This window comes from Bos indicus, chromosome 4, assembly GCF_029378745.1.
Source record: "Bos indicus isolate NIAB-ARS_2022 breed Sahiwal x Tharparkar chromosome 4, NIAB-ARS_B.indTharparkar_mat_pri_1.0, whole genome shotgun sequence".
NCBI classification, from domain to species: Eukaryota; Metazoa; Chordata; class Mammalia; order Artiodactyla; family Bovidae; genus Bos; species Bos indicus.
Genome location: NC_091763.1, coordinates 93,150,280 through 93,178,262, shown reverse-complemented (window position 1 = coordinate 93,178,262; position 27,983 = coordinate 93,150,280). Strand labels below are relative to the sequence as shown.

Below are 27,983 nucleotides of genomic sequence, written 5' to 3'. Positions count from 1 at the left end.
CAAGGCACAACCACGCCTCTGCGACAGGCCGCACTTTATTTGGAGTTTTCCGCCTAAACGGCTCCCAGCTGAGCCGCATGACATGTGCAAAAGCCCCCCAGAAAGCTGGGCCTCGCAGTGTGTAAAAAAGGCCCCCCCATGGGGCAGAGCTGTGCAATTATTAAAAAAAAAAAAAAAGAAATCAGTCCCCCAGGAAGCCTGGCTGGGGTCTCAATCGCCTGGGGCCAGGACATGTGTGCAGCTGCCGCTAGGTACACTTTCTCCTCTGACTGTGCTTCGTTTTCCAAGCCGTAACGCTCTGGGGTTGTGGCCACCAGAGGGGCTGGACGCAGTCCTCAGCGGCTAGGAGGGCTGGCTGGCAGTGCGATTTGAGGGTGACCTCTCTCACACATGCAGACACCCCCAAACACATGCTCCTCCACTGGCCTCAGCCCCACCAGAAAACACAGGGCTTCCCTGGCCCCCCAACCCCCAGTTCACCCTCAGGTCACATTTGAGGCGAGGGACACTGCCCTGAAACAGGCAAGGCCCTCCAGCCAGAGGGCCTGGCGGCGAGGGGGCAGTGCCACTCCGTCCACACCCCAGGGCAGGTGTTTGTGGTGTCTGATTCTGCGAGCATGCATCTGGGTGTGGCCTGTGTGTGTGTGTGTGTGTGTGTGTGAGTGTGTTTGGCCAGAGGTGGGGGCCGAGGCTGGGGGAGGCACTTCTGGGATTCAGGGCACATTGACTTTGAAGGGGCTTCCGGGGACACTTTCGTCGCCCCACTTGACGATGAGGATGTAGTCCCCTTTTTCCTTGACGGTGTAGGTGACGTTGTACACCCGGTTCCCCATGTGCTTCACGTACACCTCCTCACAGGGGGTCTTGGGCCCGTGCACGCCCACCATCATCATATTGGTGCCTGGAGAGAGAGGCAGCGAGGGACAGGCTCAGCCCCGGCCCTTGGCCCCACGTTCGCACACACTTGCCCACCCTGGGAGACCGCCCCCGCTCCCCCGCTCTGCCCGCTGCCTGCCTGCTTTGCTGCAGTCCACAGTGAAGGAGTTCTTCTGGCCCACAAAGGCCTGGGACAGCCCGGGGCCCCGTGTCACCACCTTGCTGGCGTCTGAGGAGAACTTGGGGATGGAGCTGTAGCTGGAACCCCGGCTTGAGGACGACTTGGTCACAGTCTCCACCAGAACCGTGGATGTTTCATGAAGGCTGTGGCCTCCAGAGAGCCGGGGACCTGAGGGGCAGGGTGGGGTGGCCACGAGCCGGGTCAGAGGCCTGCTCTTCCCAAGGTGGTAGGCCCCGTGTGGCGGCCCTGACAGCCCATGTTCCCTTCCTCAGCTGCAGCATCCTAGGAGCAGCAGCCCATTTCACACAGGGCTCTCGGGCAGGCCTGTCTCCAGGTCTGGGGCCTCCATGGCTCTGTCCACCCACCCCCCACCCTTCTGGGCTTTGTCTGGGACCCCAAGTCACACGGTAGGTAGAGCCCTGCTTTAAAAAGGAACAAGTATCCAACCAATCCTTCACACAGCTTCCAGAAGGAAAATCAGGTAAATGTCTGCTGAGCTCTGTCTTCTTGGAAGCCAGAAACGGGGATGCCAGAAGGGCAGAGTTAAGTGAAAACTTGGGGAGCCACCGCAGGGAAAAGATTAGTCAAGGGATGGACAGTAGAGAGGGATTTGATTTTTTTAAAATGATGTACACAAGTGCACACATAGAAGGTGGGGAATGGCACGTTGTGTAAAGCCAGGTGCACTTTATTCCTGGTAACCTGAAACACTGATGTTTGGGGCCAACTCTGACCCAGATGTGAACAGCCACTGGAGCCAGCCCAGAATAGGCTCCCAGCCCAGGGTGGGACCTCACCCCACCCAGGACACTCACCTGTGACTTTAGCCTTGAAGGGGCTGCCCACGATGTGCTGGGGGCCGCCATACTTGATGGCAATGAGGTAGTTGCCAGGAGCCATGGGAGTATAAGTGACCACGTGACCCTCGGGACACTCCCGACAGTCCAGCTGCACCTTGGAGGGGCCGTCGATGGTGACAGACAAGGCCCCTGAGCCTGCATTCAGGGTGTTGACGATGAACTCCGACGACACGCCTGGGGGCCAGAGGTAGCAAGGATGTAGGCAGAAGGGCTTGGGGCCCAGAGCTGGGTGGTCCCGGCTCCCCGGAGCAGACCTCTGCCAGGACTTAGGGCTCATCAGCACTGTCCCACCCCTCTCCCCAGCCCCAGGCACTCACCTGTAGTGCCTCCCTCGAGCCCAGGACCATAGGCCGACACCAAGCCTGGGTCCCCAGCCTGGCTCTGCTCCCCAACTCGGATCTTGAAGGGACTGCCAGGGATGTGGGCACCGTTGAACTTGACGTCGATGGAGTGGACGCCATTCTCATGGGGGATGAAACGGATGGTGTGCTTGTCTGTGGGGGCAGAGGTTGGTGGGTGAGCCTTAGTCTCCCCCCCCCCCCTTTCCAGAAGGTCCTAGCCTGGCAGGGACAGGCCAGCTCACCACTGTCCAGCTCGGAGACGTAGCACTCTTCCACGGCGCCCGAGGGCGTGTGCACCCTAGCGTCGATCACGCCCCGTGCACCGTTCAGCTGCACCGCAAAGGACGCCGGCTGGTTCACCTTGAGCCCGGTCTCCTGCAGAGACCACGGAGGGTGCTCAGACTCCTGGGAGGGCCTGGAGGGCTCATGTCTGCAGCCTGGCACTGATATCCCTTCCTGCCCAGCCCGGAGGCTCCCTCCTCCCACCCCCAGCTGCCCCCTGCCGCCTGACCCAGCTTAGGGAGGCTCTGAACAAGGCTGCGATGGGAGGCAGAGGCTGGGTCTTTGGCCTTGGCAACCACCTGCTATGAGGTGGGGCCACCTGGCTGTGCCAGGCATGGTCAGGGACCAGAGATGATATGCCCTGTCCTGGCTGGGGAGGTAAGACCCAGATACCATAAAGCTGGCCTGATAGCAGAGAACCCAGTGCTGGGATGGGAAAAAGAGGCATGTGGGCTGGACTGCCCTGGGGGCACTTGATGGGGAAGGTGGGGCCGATGGGGAAGTTTAGGGGGGCAGGTGGTGAAGATGAACCCAGTTCTAGGATTGGGAAGGGGGTGGAGGACACAGCAGCACCTGAGGCTGCCAAGACTACCCCAAGGGGCAGCTAGTATAGCTAGAGCCCCCTGTTGTCCAAACACTGGGAGAGAGGGGCCACCTGTATGGCCCTTCCAAGGTCACTGCTAAGTCCCTGGTCACATGGGCCTACCATCCTCTACTGCCCATCCCTCAGGGTGGCAGGAGGGCCCCATCCCCCCCGGGCACACACCTGGAGGCTGGTGACAGTGAGACGGCGAGCATCATCTGAGAGGGAGGCCACGGGTACCACGAAAGGGCTGTCTGGGATGTGCTCGTCGTTGAACTTGATGGAGACCTCATAGTCACCTGGAGAGAGAAGACCAGTCAGCTCAAGCTGCAGGACAGGGGACAGCAGCGTGGGAAACAACCCCACCCTGATCTCAGTACCGGACAAGCTCCTAGGTCGAGCTCAGCTCTGGAGACACATGTTCCCAGGAGTGTAGGGTGGAGGGAAATGGGGCAGAGAAACTGCAGCGGCCCAGGTGAGGGGTTGGTTTGGGAGCCCTATCTCCTGCCGGGGCGAGCAGAAGCCTGGTCTGGAAAGTCAGGCAGGCCCAGCAAGATGCCCACCTGGCTCCTGGACAACATAGGAGACCCCACACGAGCCGTCCTTGCGGTCCTCAAATGCAATTTCCGCCTTGCTGGGACCCTCCACGGCGATCGATAGGCCCCCGGCACCTGCTTCTCGGGTCCAGATGCTGAACTCGGCTGGAGATGGAAACGGGACGGGGGCAGCTCTTCAGCACCGTCGCCTACCCTGCTGGCTGTCCTCCCCCATCCCCCGTCCCGGGAACCTACCCCCTTACCTGGCACGCCAGCCACCCCTCGCTCCAGCCCCGTGCCTCCAGCCCGCACCTTGTGGGCACCACCTTCACCCAGCGGCCCCACGGTGAACTGAAAGGGGCTGCCTGGCACATGCTGGCCACGGTACTTGACAGTGACCGTGTGGGGCCCCATCTCCTGGGGCACAAAGCGGACGCTGTATGCACTGTCCTCCCCCTCCACGATCTCAGCAGCTTCCGTCTTGCCCGACGGGCTGGTCACCTGTGCGGTCATGTCCTGAGAGCTGGCCTCACCTGCAGGGGGTGGGGAGTGTCAGGGCAACTCCGGGGCTGCTCCAGGCCCTCGCCCTTCCCTCCCTCCCTCAGTAAACACCCCCTCCTCTGCTCAGACCAGCAGCCTCCCCATCCTGTCCCGAGGGACAGAAGGCCCACCTCCCTGTGAAGAGCCCAGCCCGGTCCTGCTCACCCTCCTGCTGCCGGGTGATGCTGCCAAAAGAGCCCAGGCGCTCCCGGCCCAGGAAGTCCCCGAAGACGGCGGGGAAGGGGTCTCCGCCAACCTGGGTGGACTCCTCCACCCGCACCTCGCGCTTGGTCTCCCCGCCCCGTGTCTTGCTGATCTCCGTGCGCTCCGTGCGGGTGTATGTGTGGCTGCTGCGGGTAAAGGTGCGTGTCAGGCGCTCCTGGGCGGACACCATCTGGAACCAGTTCCCTGTGGGACACGTGGAGCGGGCGGAGGGGAGGGAGGTGAGAAATAAGCCAGAAGGACAGAGGCCCCGGGGACAGGCTCTGGGCCCTCCCCACCAGACTCTTCCGGCGCCCACCTGGGATCTTGAGGTTGAGGTCACAGGTGCTGCCGATGGTGGCGATGGATGGCGCCTGCCTGCGCCGGGTGATGCTTTCCTTCATGCGGCCCTCGCCAGTGACCTTCACTGTGAAGGGGCTTCCTGTAGGGACAAGAAAGAGTGGGTCAGCCACCTCAGGTCACTCGTCTCCAGCCTCCTGGTCCATCCCGGCCACAGCCCAGAGCCTTACCAGGCACGTGCTTGTCAGCGAACTTGATGTTGATGATGTAGGTGCCGGGTTCGGTGGGGCAGTAGGTAACTTTGCACGTGCCATCCTCCATGTCCTCACAGTTGATGTCCACCTTACTAGGGCCTTCAATACTCAGCCCCAGGCCCCCATAACCTAGCGGGAGGCAAGGGACACGTCTCCCTCAGTCCCCACTGCCATCTGCTCTCCCCTCCCCAAACCCCAGGCTCCGCCCAGAACAGACACCCAAGGGGCATCGTAACCACTAAGGAAAGATGGCTCAGTAGAAGGAGGGGTGAGCCAGGCAGTGACCCAGAGGGTCAGGGATAGGTAGTCTGGAAATTCCTCTAAGGCAGGCCTCTTGGGTTTTGGTGAGTGAAGGAGAGAGAGACTCAGGATGGCTGAGCTTTCTCTTAGACACAGGAGAAGCGACAGGGGGACATTTACTCTTCCCAAGTGGGCCCCAGAATGGGAATCTCAGCAGAGACTGGGCCAGGAAGTTCAGGAGGGGAGGGGAGGTTATGGTCCAGGGGCACTGGGAAGGAAAGGACTGGTCCCCACTTGAGGCACCAGCTGCAGTGAGGGGTCTCCGGGGCAAGAAGTACCTGCATTACGAGTGTCCACGATGAACTCCGCCACCTGGAACGTGTGTCCTTCCGACAGGCCCTTGCCCCAGACCCGCACCTTGCTAGCATCCCCAATCTCAGATGGTCCCACCAGGATCTTGAAGGGGCTGTTGGTGACATGCTTGCCACTCTTGCGCACGCTCACCACATGCTCCCCAACTTCTTTGGGGGTAAAGGAGATGCCTGTTGAGGGGGAGGTCAGGCATGAATGGAGCTCTGGGCCTGGCAATAGTCCTTTCCCAGCTCCCCCACCTTCCTTCCCTGGGCCCCTGCCATGGCACCACGCTCACCGATGTGCCGGTTGGGCAGACGCTTCAGCAGACAGGGCTCCTCGTTGCCCGAGGGGGCACGGATGCTGGCGGTCAGCTGGCTCAGGTCACTCTCGGTGATCTTCAGGGACACATCCGTGGAGGTGCCCACATTCAGCTGTGACGTCCTCATTGAGTCATCGCCTAGGGGAGAGTTGGCATGTCAGACGGGGTGACTCCTGGCAGGCCCTGCCCTCGTGGGGATCAGGAGCCTCCCTGGACTCAACAGAGCCTTTGCCCACCCCCCTCAATCCCCAAAGCAGGCACAGAGAGACTGGGGAGAGCACAGTCTCCATGCACATGTTAGGGGCCCGAGATTAGGGATGAGTCAGCACCCCAGTCCTGAATGGGTTAAACCCCTAATTTACATAAATTTAAATTCCGAGTCAGGTAATTTGGTAGGACCAAAAAAAAAAAACTGAGACTAGACCACACAGCCCATTCCCTTACCTGCTGTGTTGCCCCTCCGGGCCTACCGGTTTCCTCACCTATCATCAACATCCTGACTTAAAAGACTTCGAGAGTGTGTTTTCAAAGGGTGGCTGAGTGATTCTCACTTGCTGTAGAGAACAGCGTACTCCTTACACGTATCCAAAAATGACCTCTTCCACCTGGAGGGCACCCTACCCTAAACACCCCAGAGACTTGGACGTGCCGGGCTTGCACAGCCATCGTGTGCCGGGGTGTGCCCACGCGTCCACCCACCTGTGATCTTGGCTGTGAAGGGGCTCCCGGGGATGTGCTTGTCGTCGAAGCGCACGATGATGCTGTAGTCCCCGGGCGCCGTGGGGAGGTAGGACACGGTGCAGGTGCCGTCCTTGTTGTCCTTGCAGGTGATCTCTGCCTTGGACGGGCCCTCCACGGCCAGGGACAGGCCCCCTGCGGGTGGAGGCGGGGCGGCGGTCAGAGGGCCTCACCCCTGCCCCGCTGCCCGCCCCCAGCCCCTGCCGGAGCTCGCCTCACCTTCCCCGGCATCCTTGGTGACAATGGTGAAGGTGGCCGGCTTGTTGACCATGCCATGGCTCAGGCCTGGTCCGTAGGCACTGACGTGGCGGCTGTTGATGGCGTCCACGTAGAACTGCAGGGGGCTCCCTGGGGGTGGGGGGGGAAAGGGGGCTGGGTCAGCAGTGAGCACAGGGGCTGCCTGAGCCCCCCTCGGACCCCCACACCTTCCCACAGCCTCCCCGCCAGGCCCTGCATCTGTGCCGACGGGGCCTCCCACCAGGACACCAGCCTTCCTGGGGCCTCACACATGTCTGCACACAGCACATGCTCAATTATGAGTGAAAGAAGGCCGATGAGGAGGAAGTCACTGTGGGCTCCCCTCAGCCCGGCTCAGCCCCGACTCACCAGGGATGTGGTTGCCGTCATACTTGATCCCCATCTGGTGCAGGCCCTTCTCGGTGGGCGCATACCTCACCGTGATGGTGCCATCCTTGTTGTCAGTGATGTTGGGCCGGGCGGTCTTCCCAGAGGGCATCCGCACCTCCCCTGCCAGGCAGACACGGGTATGTGTGGGACCCCAGTTTCTCCCGGCTCCACCCCCTTGCTGTCCCAGGCTCCCCCGCTGCCAGGAGACAGCCAGGAGGCCTCAGGATGAATCCTGACCTGGGAGACAGAAGGCTGGAGTCTCGAGTTCCAGCTCTGCTCAGCTTGCTGTGTGACCCCGGGGAGCTTACTTCCCCACTCTGGGCCCCAGCTTTCATCTCTTAAGGAGGAGCTGGGCCTGGACACATGTCCTCCCTTGGGGCCATCCTGCCACAGGGCCCTGGGGCAGTACCTGTGAGTTCCCCTTTCTGCACAGTGAAGGGGATGACCAGGTTGAAGGGTCTCAGCATGGACTCCATGGGTTCTGCAGGCACCACCGGCTCCTCTGTGGCCTGTGGCGGGGGAGAGGGAACAGTCACTTGGCTGGGAAAGGTCTGGGGAACTCAGACTGAGCCGTGACTGAAGTCAGAGAAGGTGAGGAAAGAGCAAGATGGTTAATGGTGAAACCAGAGGGCAGAAAAGGCGCGTCAGCTGCAAGAGAAGAGGTGCCGTGCCCAGCTCCGGGATCTGTCTGCCCCGCCTGACTTCCCGCCTGCTCCCCAAGATGGCCCCCAAACCATGCCCCGGCCCTGGCCGCTGAAGAAGAGAAGAGATGAAGGAAGAGGAGGTGGGGGGCGAGTGTGGCCCAGGTGGGAGGGGCAGTACCCAGTGTGTGGGATAGGCGCTGGGCCGGTGCAGCTGCGGCACATCAGGGGGCTCCTCCACGCGGGGCATGGCCTCACACGCCTGGGAGGCAAGGCACGGGAGAGTGGGGGCTGTGACAGGCCAGTCCCCACCAGCTCGGGTGACCACAGGCTGACTCAGAACGGCCCAGGGACCTGATAACCTGGGCTGCCCCCAGGGCAGGATGGCTATCTTGGGTGCTTTACTCTCCCGAGGGCTTCCCTGTCCTGCAGGGCCACCTGAGGAGATGGACGGGGACGGTGGGCCTGGGGGTCAGGTTCCACCAGAGAGCTGCCTGATGCCCAGAGGGGCCAGAGGCAGGGCTGCGTGCCTCCTGGGTTGGGAGGCTGTGGGAAAGCACAGGCCCCACCCTGGAGCACTCCGGGCCCAGGATCCATCAGATGTGAGGACGGGTTCTGGGGTTCCTTGCTCCCACTAAGAGGGCCTGGCCCCCCTCCCTGCCACCCCCAGCTCTGCTGTGGCCGCTGAACTTACCAGCACGTGGAAGGGGCTGTTGGGGATGTGCTCGCCTCCGAAGCGAATGGTGATGACGTACTTGCCGGGCTCGGGTGCCGTGTAGTAGATGTCGAAGGTACCGTCGTGGTTCTCGACCACATCCACGTCGAGCTCCGCCCCGTCGGGTGTGGACACCGTGCACGTCACCTTCCCCTTGCCTGCGGCCTTGGCATCCACTGTGATCACCGTCTCCTCCCCAATCTGGATGCGAGGGCCCAGGCAGGCACCTGCCACACAGGAGTGCCCGGTCAGGGGTCCGTGGGACCTGTGCCCATTCCCCCCGCTCAGTTCCCAGCTGCCCCCATCACCTCAGCCCACACCAAAAAGAGAAGAAAAAGGACACTCACCCAGGCCGTGACCTCCAATGGACACTGGAAATAGAGAAAAGCGTAAGCCGCAGTGTTAAGGATGAGCTGGGGTGGGGGTGGGGCTGTGTAGGGAGGGGAGGGCAGGGGTGGGTGCCCACCTGTGACCAGGCACTTGCTGGCGTCCCCAGTGGGCAGGGCATGGATGCGGAAGGGCGAGTAGGGGATCTCGTCGCCGCCGTACTTGATGGTGATGGTGTACCGGCCGCTCATGTCCGGGAGGTAGGACACGGTGTATGTGCCGTCCCCGTTGTCTCGGATGTTGGCCTTCTTGGGCTTACCCTCAGGGTCCTGGGGGAGAAGCAGCGGTTAAGGCCTGCCTGTGCCCAGACCCTGGCCTGAGAGGTGGGCAGCACATAGACTCACCAGGATCTGGACAGTGAGCAAGCCCTCCCCAGCATCCCGGGCATCGATGGTGAACTCCACGGGCAGGCTGGCCGGGATGCCAGAGGCGTTGAGGCCAGGGCCGCTGGCCCGCACCTTGCTGGCATCGTGGGCTGGAAGCACCTTGATCTTGAAGGGGCTTGAGAGGCAGAAGGGATAGACAGTTGGCTGGGATTCAGGGGGAGAAGGAATCCCATCTCATTTGGGGCCTGGAATACCCCCTACATTCATGAGCAGGGGAGAGGAGTCCTGGCAGGGAGGAGGGACCAGGTCAAGCCTGAGTCTTAGAGGAGGGTCACAAAGGTGTGGCCCTGACAAAGCCTAGGCATTTCTTCTCCACTCTCCGGGAAGATGTTTCCGATGGTTTACAGAGAGGCTGCAGGAGGCTGCCCTGTCACACCTGTTTGTAGCCACATGGTGCCTTTTCCCAAGGTGCTGATTTTGTAGCTAACTAGGGGGACAGCCCAGCCAGAGGAGAGCCCCTGGGGCTGTGCCACCTCCAGGGTGGAGAAGAAGATGGGCAGGGGGCCCTGAGGAAGAGTGTGATGGTGCAGCAGAGAACAGATGAGGCGTAGACAAGTAGGGGAGTGTTTCCAGGGCCCTGGAGTGGCCCCGCAGCGGCCCCGCAGCGGCCCCGCAGCTGTGGCCCTGGTGGGAGCTCCCCAGAGCCCAGCAGAGCACAGAACCCCAGGCTGGGCCTCACCTGCGTGGTACCTCCTGGTCAGCGTACTTGACGGCTACTGTGTAGGGCCCGTCCGTGGCTGGGGTATAGTGGACGGTGTGGGTGCCATCCCCATTGTCACGCACCTCCACAGGCTCGGCCACACCTGGGCAAAGGGAATAGTCAGCAGAGCCTCTCGGCACCCTTTCCGGCTCCTTCCACCCAGCCCCAGACACTCCATACCTGTGGGGCCCAGCACGGCCACCTGCAGGGGCGCCCGGCCAGCTTGGCTGCAGTCCACTGTGAAGGTCTGGGGTACCCGGGCCCTGACGCCGGCTCCCAGCCCTGGGCCTGAGCACTTGACCTTTCCGGGGTCCACCACGTCCTTCACTGGCACCCGGAATGGACTCCCTGCAAGGAAGACGGTCGTCAGCCCCAGCCCACCTGCCCCAGAAGGTTTCCCCAACTCAGAGGACCCAGGAAAGCGAGGCTTCCCCTGCCTTTGAAATGCCCCTGGGATACCAGACCAAATGTGCAAACACTTAGAAACTTGCTAAGAAAACATAACAAGGAGAAATAAACTTGGCTACAGAATATATACTCCAATAAAAATTAATAAAAGTAAAATTTAAAAACAAAACCCAAAAACTTGGCTACAGGCTGAGGCAGGGTGAATCCACTTATTTAGGCCACATGCCTGAAAGAAGGCCCTCCTAAATTAGTAAATTGCTAAAAGAAGTATTTGTAAAAGAAAATGAATTTTTTCCAGCATGAAATTAGATAAGTAGGGCGGGGCGGGGACAGTCCCATTTCAGCAAGCCTGGGTAATGTGATAATTGAAGACACCAACCATTCCCCACCCCTGCTGGAGGGCAGGGGGGTTCCTGGCTTTGCTGACAGAGCAAGAGGGTGTGAGAGGCTGTCCTGACTGAGCCAGCGACACTGGCTTGGACTGTGAGTGACGGAACTCACGAGATCTGGTGCTCCAGGCAAAAGGGCACCAGTGCTGGGCCTCTGGGAATGAGCTGTACCCACCGCCCTGCCTCAGCCCTCACCGTGGCAGCCGTGCCTGCCTGCTCCTTGTCCCTGCTGCTGGTTTGGGGCTTTGCTCCTCCTCCTACTTCCTTCCAGTTTCCCTCACGCGGAGCAGGCCCCCTGCTGGCCTCCCTGACACCCCTCCCGCCCCCAGTGCACACCTGGAATGGGCCGGCCCCCGAAGGTGATGTTGACGTCGTAGTCGCCGGGGGTGAAGGGGATGTACTCCACGGTGCAGCTCCCATCCTTGTTGTCCTTGCAAGACATCTTGGCTTCCGACGGGCCCTCGATGGCTAGGCCTAGGCCCCCGGTGCCAGCTCCCCTACAAGAGGACACCCCTACATCAGCGCCACAAGGACCAGTGAGTTGGGATGGAGAAGCAGGTGAATGGGGGTGCGGGGCTGGCTGAGATGAGACCAGCAGCTACAGCAGGGAGGTTTGCAGCCTTGATAGGGGGTGGGTGGGGATGAGGTCCATACAGGAGGATGAGGGGGAAGGGCAGGTGGCTGGGCTCAGGGTCGCCACAGCATCAGGGTCAAGGTTAGGAAAGGGGCAGGCGTACCTGGTTTCCACGGTGAAGCGGTTAGCCTTGTTGACCAAGCCCCCCTCCAGGCCCGGCCCAAAGGCCCGGACACGGGTGGGGTCACAGCCCTCAGTCACGCCCACACGGAAGGGGCTCTTGGGCACGGCCACGTCATCGTACAGCACCTCCACCAAGTGCGCTCCTGGAGGTCAGCCACACGGCGCAGGTCAGGGTGTGCGCGGTCCCCACCACCCGCCCCTCTGAAAACGCTGGGGCCAGACCCCCGGCGTCCCTGCCCAGCCCAGCCCCTCACCCTCTTCGTAGGCCGTGTACTGCACGCGGTAGGTGCCGTCCCCGTTGTCGGTCACGTAGGTGTCCGTCTTAGCGCCCGAGGGGTTGAGCACGCGAGCCGTCACGTGGTTCCCACCCGTGGCTGTCAGGGATCTCGCGTCCACAGTGAACTCAGTGGTCACTTCACGCAGGACACCTGAGTCCCAGGAGACGAGTGCTCAGCCCTCACACGCCTGCCCACCCCTGCCCTCCCTCCCCAGCTCCGAGGTGGCCGCTCCTCTCCACCTGCTACTCCCCAGCCTGGACCATCCCCACAGCCCAGGCTCTGCTTCCCATAGCCCCTGCCTTCCCTGCCTTCAGCAGATAGTAACATTCTGTTCACCTGAGTCTCCCCACCTGGCCGTGGGCCCCTGGAGCATGGGGCTGGCTCTTCCAACCCTCTGCATGCCCCACCCTGCCTGGCCCAGGGTCTGGCCCCCAGCAGATGGTAACTCAGTCACTGAACTGAGCAGAACTATCTCCTGACTCTCGTTGCCCTCAACCCCAAAGCCTTCCCTCTGTATCATCAAGTGCAAGATTCTTTGATTTTCAGATCCGCTGATGAAAGTTGAGGATCTCCCGAGGAAAATGGCCACAGGCAGAAGCAGTCTTGCCACCCAGACCAAGGCAAAGCTCCATGCCCTGCCCTTGGCTTTGATACCTTCTCAGGGGTATCTGAGCCCCTAGGACGCCAGTGCTGCCCCCCAAGGCCTCAGGCCCGCTTCTCTCTTCCCCTGACTGGTGACATGACCAGCTCCAGGTTTCTCTCACTCACCGTGCGGCTCCACACCAGGCCCTGAGACCTTGACCCCACTGGTGTCGACTGCGGGCTGCACATGGACGCGGGTGGGGAACTTGGGTACGGGGTGCCCGCCGTACTTGATGGTAATGGTGTAGGTGCCGGGGAAGGCGGGGCTGTAGGTGATGTGGTAGGTGCCGTCCGCGTTGTTGTGGATCAGTACCTCGGCCTTGACGCCGGCGTCCGACAGGATCTCAATGGTCAGCTCGGCCTCGCCTGCCTCTGAGCAGTCCACAGTGAAGGTGGCCGCCTCCCCAGCCTTGCCGCGCTCCAGGCCTGGCCCGCTGGCCCGCACCTTGCTTGGGTCAAACACAGGCCGGATGGTAGCCTTGAAGGGCGAGCCGGGGATGTGGGCTTCGGCAAACAGGATGTTGATGGTGTACTCGCCCGGCTCTGTGGGCAGGTAGCTGACGGCACAGGATCCATCCCCATTGTCCTGGCACTCAATCTTGGCCTCGCAGGGGCCCTCCACGGTCAACCCCAGGCCACCGGTGCCCGCTCCCTTGGTGTCGATGGAGAAGGGCGCTGGCGTACCTACCAGCCCGCCCTTGAGACCAGGGCCATAAGCACAGACCTAAAAGAAGGAGCAGGTGTGTAGGTTACCTCGACTGGTCCCACGCCCAGCCTTCATGGCTCCCGAATCAGCTAAGCACTTTCAACTGTAGCAGCTCCCACAGGCTGAGTCCTGATAACAATTCCATGTGAGGAAATGCACGGAGATTAAAAAATCTGTCCCGGCTGATGGACCTGGGGGTTGAAGCCCAGGTCAGATCCAAGGCCAGGCTCTTAATAACTAAGCTGTCTTGGTATGAGTTTTTATATATGGAATGGATAAACAAAAAGGTCCTACCGTATGGCACAGAGAACTGTATTTAATATCCTGTGATAAACTATAATGGAAAAGAATATTTTTTTAAATGTATGCATTTGTACTCATGTATAACTGAATCACATTGCTGTACAGCAGTAATTAACACAACATTGTTAACCAACTATACTTCAATAAAAATATAAAAAAACAAAAACTAAGCTGTCGCAAAGGCAAGTCCTGAGCTGGGGGACTGCCTTGGCTCTGGGCCCTGGCTGTGCTCACCCCAGGACATAAGGCCTCTGGCCTCAGCCCCTGTGAACTACCCACCTTCCCTATAAGCCCCCAGCTCCCACCCGCCCCTACTTCCTCACCTTGGAGGGGTCAGGGGGCAGGACGCCCTCCACGGCGAAGGGGCTGCCAGGCACCGGGTGACCATCATAGGTGATGTCCACCTTGTAGGGCCCCTCCTCAGGGGGCATGTAGCGCACCGCCTGGGTCTCAGCTCCACCGCCAGGCTCCAGCTTGCAGGGGATGGGTCGTCGGGAGGGTGAGGTCATCCGCACATCCAGCTGGCCCTGACCGCCAGCCCCTCGTGTGTTCACAGAAAATGCCTGTTCCTGCCCTACAGCCACCTCTGTGTGGAGGGCGAGGGACACGGTGAGCAGAGACTCCAACCCACTGCCCCCCTCAACCCTCCTCACTGCACGGGCAGCTCCTCCCCACTTACTGCTGTTGAGGCCTTGAACCTTGACCTTGCTGAGGTCCAGAGGCGGTGCCACGTTCACCACGAAGGGGCTCTTGGGGACAGGGTCGCCACCATAGGTCACTGTCACTGCCATGTTGCCCTAATGGGTACAGCAGGAAGTCAGAAGCGAGGGGCTGAGACCCAGCCCGCCAACATGTCCTTGGCCAACACAGACCAGGGGCTCAGAGACCCACGGCAGGAGAGGACGGGGAGGCAGGCAAGGGGCCAAGACGCCAAGCAGGCCCTCTGGGGCTGGAAGAAGGAGCCCCACGCCCCCAGTCAGCCAGGACAGGAGGGCCGGGGAGGGGGGCACACCTGCTGCACGGCCGTGTACTTGACGGTGTAGGAGTAGTCGTGGTTGTCGATGATCTCGAAGTCTCGCACGGCTTCGCCCTTGGCGGCCCCAGCAAAGTGCACGTCCAGCTTGGCCTTGCCAGCTCCCTTGGTCAGCACGGTGAAGTGAGTGGGCTTCCCAACTTCCACACCTGGAGCGCCCATCCCGAGATGGTGGTGAGGGATAGGTGGCCACCCCGCCCCACCCCAGCCCCGCCCCGCCCAGACAGCTACCTGTGCGGTTCAGCCCAGGGCCCTCTGCCTTGACCTTGCTGGCATCGTGGGATGGGTCCACCTTGATGTGGAAGGGGCTGGCGGGGATCTCCTGGAGGGAGAAAAGGCTTGGTCAGGGTAGACACGGGCAGTGTCTGAAAAGAGCCCCTTGTCCCTTTTGCTTCCTCTGAGGCATGTTGTCCACACACAGGAAGTGCTCAGTCAGGGGCAATAGAATTGTCCCTAGACGACAGCCTCTCAAGCTGCTGGTTGGGATCGGGTAAGGGGGTGAGGTTAGGGTTGATAACCAAAACCCAAGCACAGGGTACCTGGTTGGCAAACAGCACCATGATGGTGTAGCGGCCCGCCCCCGGAGGTGTGTACTTGACTGTGAAGGTGTCGTTGTCATTCTTGATGATGTCAAAGTCGATGTCAGCCTCTGCGGGGCCCACCACGCCGGGGGCGCACTTGATGCCAATGCTCACATCGCCTGAAGGGAGGCAGGCACGAGGCCATGAGTTGGGGGCTCCACAACCTCCTGCACGTGACAGGTCCCACTCCGGGGAACAGGTGGAGGGCACCAGCGCCTCCTGCCTGGACACCCCCGGCCGCGCCCCCCACTCCCTGCTCCTGGATGCACCTTGCCCCGCCTCGCTGCAGTCCACTGTGAAGTAGGTGGGCTCATTAGCCTTGAGGCCTGTCTTCTCCACGCCGGGGCCATACACCTTCACCCGCTCGGGGTGGCTGCCCTCTCCCACGTTTACCTGTGGGGAGGAGTCGACGGTCAGCGTGGGGCCCCTCCCTCAAGGTCCATCCCTTCCCCAGCACTTCTAGGCCCGGTCTTAGCCTTTTCACAGGGGCCATGAAGTGGGGAGTGGGGACAGGGCCCAGAGACAGCCAACATCCCCCCGCTTGGGGTTCTACCCTCCCTCTGGGGTCGCTGGCAGGGGGCACGGGGCTTGGAGGACACACCCGGAAGGGGCTCTTGGGCACGTTGACGCCTCCCCAGGAGACGATGATGGTGTGCTTAATGGGCTTGGTGGGGACGTAGGAGCAGCGGAAGGTGCCGTCGCCATTGGGGATGACCTTGATGTCGATGGGGCAGCCGTCGGCGTCCTGTGGGCATCACCCAAAGCAAGGTTCTTAGAGCGCCCCGGCCGTCTCAGAGCGCCCGTGCCCTCTGCTGGGCTGCTTGCCCACCATCAAAGCCCCTCCCCGCAAACAGATCACAGACCTCCAACCACTGGAGCCTAGTGCCAGAGCTCTGGGGGCCAGGGCACACCCTGGAGAGCTGAGGAACCAGGGGTCACACAGGGGTCATCTGTGTGGCCTGGTCTCTGAGCCTAGGTCTCCAAAATGTGTTGTCAGGGGAAAACGCTCAGCTAAACCAATGTTCTTAAAACTGAATAAACAAACTTTAATAAAAGAAACATCCTCCTGGACCAAAGAACATATTCATTAACCTCTAGGGGTCAAAGGACACCATTTTGAGAAACTCACCTGGAAACCAATGTCTTAACTCAACCATCTTTAAATTGCAAATAGTTAACATAAAAATACATATCTGGTACAATGTTTTTTAAGATTATCATCAATAAGAAAACACAAAACTTTAGACTTCCCATAGTTCAAATAGATTCATGAGAATCATTCCTGTAATGCCTTGAGGCCCTTTTCTCTAACCTACCCTACCCTCCCAGGGCGAGGGGCAGAAAGACGGGGCAACACCCTACCTGGGCGTAGAGCTTCAGGTCTCCCTTGCCAGCAGCCCGGGCATCGATGGTGAATTCCGCTGGCTTGTCCACAATGCAGCCGGTGGGCTCCAGGCCGGGCCCAAAGGCCTTCACCTGTGCAGGGGAGAGAGTGGAGGGCTGAGCTGGGGACGGGAGGAGGGTCTGTTCACCCTGGTGCAGGCCCAGTTACGGGAGCTGGGGACACACCTTGTCCGGGAAGCAGTCGGGTGGAGCTGGCTGGATGTGAGCGATGAAGGGTGAGTCTCGGATGTCCTCGTCGTCACAGATCACATGCACCGCATACTCCCCGGGCTCCGTGGGCCAGTATCGCACGTCGCAGGAGCCGTCTCCCTTGTCATCACACTCGATCTTGGCCTGCGAAGGCCCCTCAATGGAGAAGCCTGGGGCAAAGGTGGGGGAGGGTCAGGGGGCACCAGAAGCGACTTGGACACCCAGACAGGTCCTCCATCACTCTCCCAGCATCACCACCCCAGTCATGCCCGTTCCAGCGCCTGTCTCATCTCAACACTGGCCCAAATTCCTGCCTCCTGCCCCCCAGTCACTCCCCAGTGTCCCTCCATCACACCACTCCCCGGAATTCCCACTTCGGCCACTTACCCAGTGTCCCCACCTCTGTGCCAATGGCCTCCACCACAAAGTCGGCTGACTTGCCCACCTGGCCAGTTTCCAAACCGGGACCCCAGGCCCGGACCTTCTGTATGCCTGCCTCTGGGCTCACCTGCACCTCAAAGGGGCTGGGAAAAGAGGGAGCTGGTGTCAACACCCGAGGTGCCCCCACCAGAGGTAGCCCTCTTCGCTTCACTCGGAGCCCCAGGCAGCCTGCCTCCCTCCACCCACCCTGTGAGGGCCCAGGCTGGAGGGCTCAGGGCTGCGTGGTGCTCACCTGCGGGGAATGGCGTAGCCGCCCCATGTGATGGTCACCACGTACTTCCCGGGTACCACGGGGTAGTACTCACACTCGAACACGCCATCCCCGGCCTCCCGCACCTTCACCGGCTCCTCTGTGCCTCCTGAGGAGACGTGGGAAGCGGAGGATCAATGATCTGTGCGTCTCCGCACCTCAGTCCCCTCAAGGACCCCTGGGACTGTGCTGTGGGACAGTCCCTGGCTGAGGACAGCGCTGCTCGTGGGCACGGTGAGCAGGCACCGTGTAACAGCCTAGTGCAGCCTTCCCAGCTTGCAGCCTGGGAGACTGAGCCAGGCAGGGCGGTTCACCTGAGGTCCCACAATGTCTCTGGTCAGTGTCTTTTTGGAGCCCCTCCCCCAGGGAGGGTGCACAGTGCTGTCATTGCCATCAGGGGGTCGGAAGCACTGGTTGCCTTTCCTCCCAGCTCCCTGACCCCCCACCATGGCCCTGGGCCCTGGTACTCACTTGGTCCCTTGACTGTGACCTTCAGCTCCCCACTGCCAGCACCCTTGGTGAACACCTTGAAGTCAGCCACTTCTTTGACACGCACACCCTTGGGCTGCAGGCCCCGCCCAGAGGCCCGGCAGGCGTTGGGGTTACAGGCTGGGAGGAAGAGGAGAGGTGAGGTTGAGGGCGCTGAGGGGCCCTAGACGGAGCCTCAGCCCTTACCACCACTTGTCCCCACCTCACTGTGCGCAGTCCTGCTGACCAGCCCGCCCACCCCGTCCTCTTTCCCCAGGCGCAGGCCGTGGCCTCATGCAGCCCTCCCCTGTTGCTCCCTGGCACCCCCAACACGACTGAGAGCCATGCTGGGCAGGGCACAGCCACAGCTCCCCCAGACCTCCGTCCCCAGGCTGGTTACAAGAAACCCTTCCCTCGGGTCTCCTTGTCAGGATCACTTGGGACAAAGGCCGGGCGGAGCCCAGAGCTAAGACAGACTGGGAGGGGCCTTTCATTCACCCCACGGCCATCCACCTAGAGCCATCTGAGCCTTCTTGGAGCCACCACAGCAGCTTCAGGAACCGAGTCATGCCACAAAACACTCAGCCACACCATGGAACGAGGAAGGGTCGTGTAACGAGAAGCCTGCCACAGATCACAGGCAATGCATGAAGGTCAGCCTGCTGCGGAACGCGGCCGGTGGCAATGACTTTGCTGCTGAACACAGACCAAAGGACAGGGATCTCAGCCTGCCACGGGACACATAAAATGGCACAGAACCCACGGGGTGCCACCAAACAGGCAACGATGTATCATCCATCCAGGCCTGCCCTGGAACACAGACAAACGGCACAGCGTCTGGGGACTGCCACATAACAGGCGACGGCACGGAACCCAGACCCTTCCCACAGAAATCACCAGGCCGGTCCCAGGAGACCAGAGCTGCCACAGAACAGAGGCAAAGGCGCGGAACCTGGGCCTGTCACAGAATGCCACGGAAGGGGGGGCGACTCCACCCCGCTCGCGCCATGCCACACAGCACAGGTGAGGCCAGTCAGCTATGGCCATGCCCGGCCCGCCTCTGCTGGCGTGTACTAACGTGGCACCACTTTCTTGGCCTGGTGGACGATGGGCACAGAGGGGGCGGGCGGCGGCGGCAGGGGCTCTGAGTGGCGGAGAGAAAGTGGGGAGTCACTGCCTGAGAGCCTGGTGCAAGGCGGGCCCATGAATATGCCCTTCCGCCCACATGGTCCGGTCACTTCCTCCTCAGCCCTTCCACCGTGGCCCCTGTCTGGTATCCTTCACAGTGACCTGACCGACCTCGGGGGCAGGGGCTGACAGACGAGCTCTCGGGAGCCCCACCCCTGGGCTCTTCTTTCTGCCCACTTTAAGCCGGCAGAAGGCTCCCCCTGACCCCATCCCCACCCACCCCCACCCCCCGGTTGCAGTGCTTCATTTCCCGTAAGTCCTCAGACTCGGTGGCAACACTCTGCGTCCTGGCCTTTGGCGAGGGGGCTCATGGGGGTGGGTGAAGGGCCTTTACCTTCTGCCACGTGGACGGGGAAAGGACTGCGGGTGATGGGGGCTCCGGCGAAGGCCACGTGCACTGTGTGGGGTCCCTCCATCACAGGCCTGTACGTGCAGCGGAACGTGCTGTCACCCTTGTCCTCCAGGGCCACCTCCACAGTGTCCCGCCGGCCCTGCGGGTCCACGATCACCACGGCAACATCCCCAGTGCCGGCCCCTGTCACGACAACAGCCGTCAGCCCCTCCTGCTCGGGTTTCCTCACCCTGAGACCACAGCCCCCAGGCACCCCCTCCCACCAAAAAAATAGTCATGGGGTGTCCCTCCTGCTCGGGTTCCCTCACCCTGAGACCATGGCCCTCTGGCCGGGCCCTGCCCCTGGCCCCCAGGTCCCCCCACCATGAACAGTCATGGGGTGTCTGGTGGAAGGGCCCATCCCCACCTGCGGTGTAGATGTCAAAGTACGTGGGTTTGTTGGCCACATTGCCCACGGGCTCCAGGCCGGGACCACGGGCTGACACCTTGTTAGCATCTCCCAGGGCCATGCCCACGTTCACCTCAAAGGGGCTGCGTTCGATGTTCTGACCAGCAAAGAGCACGGTCACCTGGAGGTCAGAGGCCAAAGGTGAGCTTCTGGAAGAAAGCAGCTCTGAGAGGGGGGTTGAGGGGCGGGGCAGAGCCAAGCGGGGTGGCAGGCAGGTGGGGCTGGTGCATGGGGGTGGGGCGGGGTGTGACCTGAGGGAGGGGTCCATTCAGCCGGATGCAAGGATGTGAAAGGAGTGGGGAAGACATGGGAGGGCCTACAGAGGGATACCTTGTGCAAGCCGGCGACCTTGGGCACGTAGGAGACAGCGTAGGTGCGGTTCTTGTCATTGTTGGGAACCACCTTGGCCTACGGGAAGGGAAACAATCGGCGTCAGAGCTCCTTCTGACCCCACGCCTTCTGCAACCCCCATGGTGAGGCCTCCCCTTCTCCAGCGTTGGAGGGTGCCCCCAGCAGCCATCGCCAGCCCATTCCGCTGTTGGTCCGCGCTCTTGTCCGATCCCCAGTGGCCTCTCCATACCTCCTCGGTGTGGCCCTCAGGATCCTCGATGTAGACCAGAACCTCGCCTATCCCAGCGTCCACTGTCTGCACGGTGAAGTGGGCAGGCTGCAGCACGGTGTTACCCTGGGGCTCGATCCCTGAGGGCAGAAGGCAGGGCCGCAGAGTTTAGGGAGAACCATCCCAGCCCGTGTCCAGCTGCCCAGCGAAGACCGTCAGGGCTCAACACATACCAGGCCCATAGGCGATGGCCTTCTTGGGGTTCAGTTGCTTGGAGCGAACGGGGGCACCAGGTTTGAGTTTGGCCTTGGGGAACTGGGACAGGTAGGTCATGACCGAATGTTCATCCACGTTGGGGTCCACGATCTCCTCGGGAGCAATCACCTGCCAGGGAGGAAGGGAGTCAGAAAATGTCCTCTGTCCCCAGCATCCTGCCCAGGTAGACCCAACCCCACCCTGGCCCTCTCCGGGTCCCTTTGCCCTCTGCCTACCTGGGGCACCCCGAGCCAGTCGTCCGCCTGCTGCATGGCCTCCCGGGCGTTCTCCACAGGCTGGTTGGGATCCCAGGCCTCCCAGTCAGGGCAGAGGCCTGGAGAGATGATGGAGGGAAGCAATGATGAGGGGGAAGCGCTCAGCCAGGACACAGAGCACTTGCTCCACCAACACCCTCCCAGGCCGTGGGTTCACACCCGCTTCCCATACGGCCCCAGGCCCCTGACCAGCAGGGTTCCTGCTGACCCCCAACCTTACGGCCCGTCAGCCAGGATGCCCATCACTGTTTAGACACATTGCAGCCCTCCTGAGCACCAACAATGAGGCCTTTCTGCCCCAGCTGACGCAGCCTGGCACCAGTCCTGCCAGCCGGCCTCCGGCCTGCCCAGGCCCCAGCACCAACCCTGAACACCAAACCACAGGGAGTGCACCCCTTGCAGACCCCCTGCCTCATTCCAGCAGGCTCAGAGGTGGGCAGTCCCTGTCCCACAAGTGCCTCTGACCCATCTCCTGAAAGGTCTCCTCACAGCTGCCCTGAAGCCCTAGTGTCCATGCACTTCCCACATCAGCCGCAGAGCATAGGGCTCTCTCTGCTTCCTAACTTCCGCCTCGGGGAAATGAAGGCACTGAAGGGCTTGTTTGAGAGGCCGAGTTCTCTCTGGCCACCTAGAGCCCAGCCCTCCTGATGGGAGGACAGCTGAGGCAGCCACAGGTCCCTCCTGGGAAAGGCTGCATGGTTAGGGGGTGCTGGATCCCAGCCAGAGCTGGCGGAGGAGGGTGATGCTCCCTGGCGGGGAGGGGACCAGCTCAAAGGCTGGAATCCATGACTGGCCAGAACAGCTGAGCTCACTGCTGGCAGCCGAGCCAGCCGTGGGCAATGGCTCAGCAGCTGGGAATGCTTCCCAGGCAGTCGGTGCCCCCTCCTCCCACCCTTTGCTCCCCGGCTGACCCCAGGCTGGGGGAGGATTCCCCCAGGGGGACATGGCTCCAAGAGGTGGGGAGACGACAGATTGTCTCAGGAGATGAGGGTCAGAAAGGGAGCTGTGTGTGGGGTACTGTTCTCATCTGTGATGTCTAAGTCTTCTCATGGGCCCTCAGTAGCCCCCACCTGCCCAGGCCAGGCCTGGGTCACCTGCCCCTGGGGCAGTGTCCCACCAGCCTCAGACCACATCATCCTGGGTCTCAACCCCTTCTCAAAGCTATCCCAGGGGCTTGCAAAGAACAGCCTTCTCCAGGCCTAAAGTCCTGGCCTTCTCTCTACAAGTCCCACCACATTTTCTTTCTGCTGGCTGAGCAGAAATGACCCTTGTGTAGCAAAATAGGAAGTTCACGGAGCAGGGAGTTCCAGGTCCCCGCCGGCCTCTGATTCAGTTCCGCCACAGATAAGCTGTGTGACCTCAGACAAGTCACTGGCCTTCTCTGGACCTCTGTGTCCTTGCCACTGCAGGATCTGGCAACTCACTGGGAAGGGTCCAACTCCAGCAGTGATTCTCAGCTGGAGGAGGAGGCCCTGATTCCCCCAGCCCTGGGACACACATTCTGACAAACACAAGCCTTGGCATCACCAGCTCATCCCGCACCCCTTCCCGGGTCAGGGAGCCACAGTGTGCCGTGGGTCCACTCACCAGGGGCACAGTTGTCCACCAGGGCGCCCAGAGCTTTGCCGTCCTGCCAGTCCCGGTTGAAGTTGGTGATGGGCAGCTGGGGCACCTTGTTCTGGATCCAGCCGAGTAGACGCTGCTTGGGTGTCTGCTTGCGGGCATCCTCGTCGTCCTCATCCTCCCACATGGGCATAGAGATGGAGTAGTGTAGGATCAGGGTCCAGATGAGCCCCAGGATCAGCTTCAGGTTCCCATCCACGATGGCCTTGCTGTCTGCAGGGAGGAGGAGACAAGCAGGGCTCATGAGTGCCCCACTTCTGATGCAGCACCCTCCCTCTCCTGGCCCAGCTTCTGAGGCTGCTGCTTAAGCGTTGGGTCTGGACTCCTCCTGGAACCTACCACTTCTCTGCCTACCACTGTTGCATCCCACAAGGCGCAGTCTTTGATGTACCTCCCACCCACTTCAGAACATGGCTGCATCCCAATATGTCCCTTGGGCAGGTACTTTCAACTCTTTGATGGCACTTGCATGGGCCTTCTATCAGGCTACAAGCATCTATAGAGTTATGCAAGATTGTAAGTCTCTAGGGGCAGACACTGTTTTGTTTTGTTTCCTTTCTTCTTTGTGTGATATACAACAAACTGTACATATTAGAAAGTACAACTAGATACGTTTTGACAATATGTGAAAAGTGAAAACATTAGTCGCTCAATTGTGTCCGACTTTGCGACCCCATGGACTGTAGCCCGCCAGGCTCCTCTGCCCATGGATTCTCCAGGCAAGAATTCTGGAGTGGGTTGCCATTCCCTTTTCCAGAGGATCTTCCCTACCCAGGGATTGAACCTGGTTCTCCTGCACTGCAGGCAGATTCTTTACCATCTGAGCCACCAGGGGAGCCCTACCTTTGACAGCATGTGCATAACCACGAATCAAGATAGTAAACACTTCCACCCTTCCTCAAAGTTTCCTTTCTTTTGTGATCCATCGCTCCTGCCCCTCCTCGTCTATCTTTTGAGACAACAATCTGCTCTTGGTCACTATACATTAGTTCGCATTTTCCAGAGTTTTATATGAATAGAATCATAGAGTATGTATCTTTTTTGTCTGCCTTCTTTCACTCTAGATACTGTATTTTTCTCTCCATATATTCAGAGCCTAGAACTTAGTAAAATCTCAATAAATACTGGTTGAATGAACATTTTAAAAACTGAAGTTGGAGAGGAGTGGGACCAACCTGGTTCCAGCCAAATTCTCCTTTGAATGCTATAAAAGGCTTTTGGAACAAAGTTCTGGGAGGAGGGGCTGGGGACAGTACACATTCTGTTAATGGCAGGGACTAGTGAGATTTCACAAGAGCTGGGGGAGTGTTACCCATGTGGACTCAAGTCTCAGGAGCTGAGACTCTAGACTCATCCCGTCCCTTGATAAATATTATGGACCAGAACTCCAAGATTTGGGGGCTGGCGGGGCAGGGGGGGGGGTTGGTGCGCCTAGTTCCCCCGTAACAGCCAGAGAGAAACATCCAGGAGCTGGAGGTGGCCTAGAGTACAGGTCATTGGAAACCAGCTTACTTGTAAAGGACAAGGCAGGCCTGAAATCCACCAGCTTCCCTGAGCACTGCTTTCAGGAGGTTGGGAGGGGGTGAAAGACTCAGCCTTGTTTACTGGTGTTACCCGAGAGATGGGAAAGCGTGGTGTTGGAGGTTAGGGTTATATCTTTTCCTGCCCACCCGGCCTAGATCTTGGAAGACAGCCTTTAGAGAGTAAAGATCCCAAAGGTGTCTCCCCTTACATATCTTTTCCAGAATGCGCCCCCCACACACACACCCTGTCCCCAGCATTTCCCCAACCTGCCCCCTGGAGGGGAATCTCAGTCTCTCTGTCCCTCTGATCTTGGGCTCTGGTCCCCTTGGCTCCCCCACCCTTTCACTGATTCATCCTTCCTTCCCCAGCAGCTCCCCAGGCCCGCCCCCTCTCCCCCTGGCTCTGCTGCAGCACAATGGTTTGGCAGCTTGCAGATTCCATGACACACTCACTCCCAGCCTCCCGGTGCTTTGGTGCGGTCTCTCTCAAACACACACAGGCCCAGGACACTTTCACACAGCCTTGACACCAAGGGCCTCACGGCCTCTCACAACCCTGACAGCCTCCAAAGCTGGTGCTCACACACCCAGAAGTGCTTCTTGCAAACTGAAGCCAGATCCTTGGGAGGGAGGCCCTGAGGCCCCGAGGATCACCAGGATTGGGAAGAGGTGGGGGGGCGGGTGAGGGGGGTCATTCATATTTGCTGCAGGGAGAGGTTTCTCCCCAGCAACTGGCCTTGGGCCAGACAGCAAGTGGCAGGAGAGGGGTGGGTCCAGAGTCCCACTCTGGGAGCAATGACCTTCCTCGCCCTCCTCCCCATCGGAGGCCAGGCAGAGGAGGGGAGCTCTGCTCAAGCCAGGCCTCTTCCTTCTTCGCACCCCACTGGGGATACCACCAAAGGGGTGGGAGGAGCTCCAGAGCTAGTCCCTGAGGGCACCCCAGGCCTTCGGTGGAGTGGGGGGAAAGGAGAGGACCAGTGAGGGAGGGGCCAGGACAGCTGCTGCCCCCTCCAGCCCCTCCCTCGGCGGTTGGCTCCAGGAGAAGGAATAGCAACTGGGGAACAGCTGCGGGGCTAAGCGGCCTCTAGGCCTCTTTGTTCGGAGGGGCGGAGGGGGTGGTGCGGGTAAGGAGGGCACACCGCCCCTTCAACCCAGACTGTGTACCCGGCCCTCCTTCAGAGGAACTGCTCGATGCCCAGCTCCCACTCCACTCCTGGAAAGGGACATGGGGGTGCCTAGAGGCTCACATTCAGTCCTGAGATGGTACCCAGAGAAGCCCCCGTCCCAGCCCCTTCCCACCACTAAGCGGGACCAAGGGAATCAGAGGAAGCAGAAAGGGGGAACCCTTGACATCTCCTTCCCCATGGATGGGTAGCCGCTGCTGTCTGTGCCCCCTCTCCTCCAGCCTCCGCCTCGGGCCCAGCAGCTGAATTGCTGACAGCTTATCTCATCGGCAGCGGGAGTCAGCCACTTGGCCCAAATGGGGAACAGTTCCCTGCAGGAAAGGGAAAGAAGGGTTCCTTCCCGCCCCCAAGCCAGCTTTCCCTCCTTCCCCCTCTATTCTGAGAAGGCCTCTCCATACACAGTTGAGCCAAGGGGGCTGGAGCCAGAGGCACCACCGTTGGGGAGGGGAGAGGTGTGCGCTCAGGAAGGATGAGGCCAGGAGAGGGGCCAAGCGCCCCCGCAGCAGGGAGGGGAGGAGGAGGCCAAGCCATTTCCTATAAAGTCTTGGTGAGGCCCCAGGCTCTCCCCTCGGGATCCCACCTGGGACAGTCAGTCCAGGCGGTCAGATCGCAGCTGCCAGGGGGGGGTGGAAGGGCCCAGGGCTGACTCCTCGCTGACCCCTGGCCCCCCCCAACCACACACACTCTTGGGCAGCCCTCAGTCCCACTACACACACCAGGGTGGCCCCTTCCCCCACCCCCTGTCCTCAGCCTTGTCCTCTGGAAAGCTCAGAGACATCTGCTGTGTCACGGAGGCAGGGCTATTTCCAGGCTGGAGCGGGTGGGGTGGTGGTGGGGGCAGTATTGGGGCAGGAGAGGGTAAGGCGTAGAGGGGACTGGACAGGGCCAAAGGGCCCCAGACTGACCTCAGCTACTAATTCAGGAGGCCCAGAGATGCCCTGAGGGAGGCTGAGGATGGACAGACCTTCAGTTATCTGAAGAAATCTCTGGGGCAGCCTGGGGGTAGGCATTGGGCCCCCTGTGAAATTCCCCTTCTGGGGCCCTGGGGTGCACCCCATCAAGGGGCGCTTTCCTGAAAATCACATCAGGACACTTAACAGCTCACCATAGGGGTAAGGGTCTTGCCCAGGCCCCCAGCCTGAAGGGGTGACTGCAGAGCTGAGAGGGAACAGCCAACTCCTAGGCTCTCAGAACCCATCCTTGGCTCCCCCAGCTCCCCAGCTTGGAGTGCCTCCCCGCCCCCACCCAGCACTGACACACCTTCCAAATCTGGTTACACTCAATGACTTCCTCCCTTTTCCAGGCCTTGCCTCCCTCCCCTCAGCCCAGATCATTAGCTGTAGCCAATCGGGGCTTAGGGGGTGGGCTGGGGCCGGGAGTGGACGGGAGGGAGCCCCCTCCCTGGCCTGCTGAAGCTGATGGAGGACAGGCAGGGGTTAAGGCTGCCTGCGCTCGCTCAGAGCCTTTTTAGGTTTCCGAGGCCGGGCCCTGCCGGCTCTGGCCCCTGGGCCTGAACCCAGCTGCCGAGCACATGCCGGCGGGGGGCCCGGGCCCCGTGCCCGCCCAGCCACCCGCTCTCCCGCTCTCCTTGGGATCCCTGGGACCGGGCAGCGATGGGGACCTGCCTTCAGCCTCTCCTCCCCGGTGGAGGTGCTGGGAGACTGGGAAGCCATTTGCTTTGTCTGGGGTGGAGGGGGCGGCCCCGGGAATCGGCAATGAGCTTTGGCCCCATCCTCTCAAGCCTGGGCTGAGGGTGCGGGTGGCAAAAAAGGAGACGAGCGGGTAGAAGCAGGTTGGCCAAGAGCGTGCGAGGGGAGCTGAAGCTGGAGGGCTCAGAAACGGCCTGGGCTGGATGCCCCCGGGGGCCCCCCTCGGGATGCCGGCCGACCAGGGCGGCGTGTGAAGGCAGAGCCCCCTCGGGGCTGGCGTGGGCGGGCTCCGGGAGAACCGGGGCAGGATCCTCTCCCGGTGCCGGGCCCCCCACCCTCGGCCCTGCCTCGGCTCCCCGCGCGCCCTCCCAGCCCCGAGCACCCTGTCCCCGTGGGCCAGCCCCTCGTCGGGGTACTGCCCCCTCGCCGCACGCACTGACCGATGGACACCAGCTTGATGTGCTCGCGTTCGAGGAACTCGAGGGCCACGGACACGTTCTCCAGCTTCATCTGGCGGAAGTTGGGGCGCGGGTGGAACTTGCGGTACATGCGCTTCTGGCTGAGCACCTCGAGCAGCGCGATGAGGCGCAGCCCGTCGCTGAGGTCGCGCTGCAGGTCGGTGAGGCGCTTGCCCACGCACTTGAGGTGCTCGTTGCACCAGCGCGTGAAAGTGTTCTGCTGGATCTTCTTCCACGGCGCGTCCTCGGCCAGGTCCTTCTCCGTGGACGGCATGTCGTCCACCTCGTCGCCCAGGCCGAAGCCCGGGGCCTCGGAGTAGCCGCTGTTGTTCATCATGCTGGCGCGGGCTGGGGCGGGGGTTGGGGGCCGGCGGGGCTCGGGCTAGTGGGGCGCTGTCCGGGACAGGACCGGCGGCTGTGCGCTCCGCGGCTCTAAACTTCTCTTGTGCCCCTGGCTGGCGGGACTCGGGCGGGCCTCCTCGGCTCCTTGGCCGCGCTCTGTCTGTGTGTGTGTCTCTCTCTCCCTCCGGGGGCGGAGCGGTGCTCTGGAAAGTGCGGG

General features: G+C 61.1%; 1 protein-coding gene across 3 annotated transcripts; it reads right to left on the bottom strand.

Moving 5' to 3' along the window:
* Positions 1 to 19: 19 nt before the first annotated feature.
* Positions 20 to 27,983, bottom strand: FLNC (filamin C). Of its 3 annotated transcripts, XM_070788118.1 has the most exons (49): positions 27,407 to 27,983; positions 22,575 to 22,823; positions 20,949 to 21,046; positions 20,691 to 20,841; positions 20,479 to 20,597; positions 20,229 to 20,306; positions 19,857 to 20,019; positions 19,433 to 19,633; positions 18,989 to 19,054; positions 17,914 to 18,051; positions 17,425 to 17,551; positions 17,139 to 17,275; positions 16,728 to 16,921; positions 16,521 to 16,634; positions 15,760 to 15,903; positions 15,428 to 15,551; positions 15,117 to 15,277; positions 14,809 to 14,899; positions 14,557 to 14,726; positions 14,224 to 14,341; positions 13,868 to 14,130; positions 12,662 to 13,259; positions 11,870 to 12,043; positions 11,596 to 11,758; positions 11,195 to 11,355; positions 10,242 to 10,409; positions 10,041 to 10,164; positions 9,320 to 9,476; positions 9,055 to 9,244; positions 8,936 to 8,959; positions 8,568 to 8,815; positions 8,055 to 8,135; positions 7,642 to 7,741; positions 7,212 to 7,352; positions 6,825 to 6,953; positions 6,567 to 6,740; positions 5,844 to 6,005; positions 5,533 to 5,736; positions 4,931 to 5,083; positions 4,720 to 4,842; positions 4,365 to 4,607; positions 3,923 to 4,192; positions 3,687 to 3,824; positions 3,307 to 3,422; positions 2,501 to 2,633; positions 2,235 to 2,411; positions 1,873 to 2,091; positions 1,016 to 1,225; positions 20 to 901 (listed from the first exon to the last, which is right to left on the bottom strand). In XM_070788118.1, the coding sequence occupies exons 1-49, from the start codon at positions 27,759 to 27,761 to the stop codon at positions 714 to 716; spliced, it is 8,229 nt and encodes a 2,742-aa protein (XP_070644219.1). In that variant the 5' UTR covers positions 27,762 to 27,983; the 3' UTR covers positions 20 to 713. The 3 variants fall into 3 exon arrangements, with proteins under 3 accessions (XP_070644219.1, XP_019814610.2, XP_019814609.2); XM_019959051.2 differs by lacking the exon at positions 18,989 to 19,054; XM_019959050.2 differs by lacking the exons at positions 8,055 to 8,135; positions 18,989 to 19,054 and having other exon boundaries at positions 27,407 to 27,982.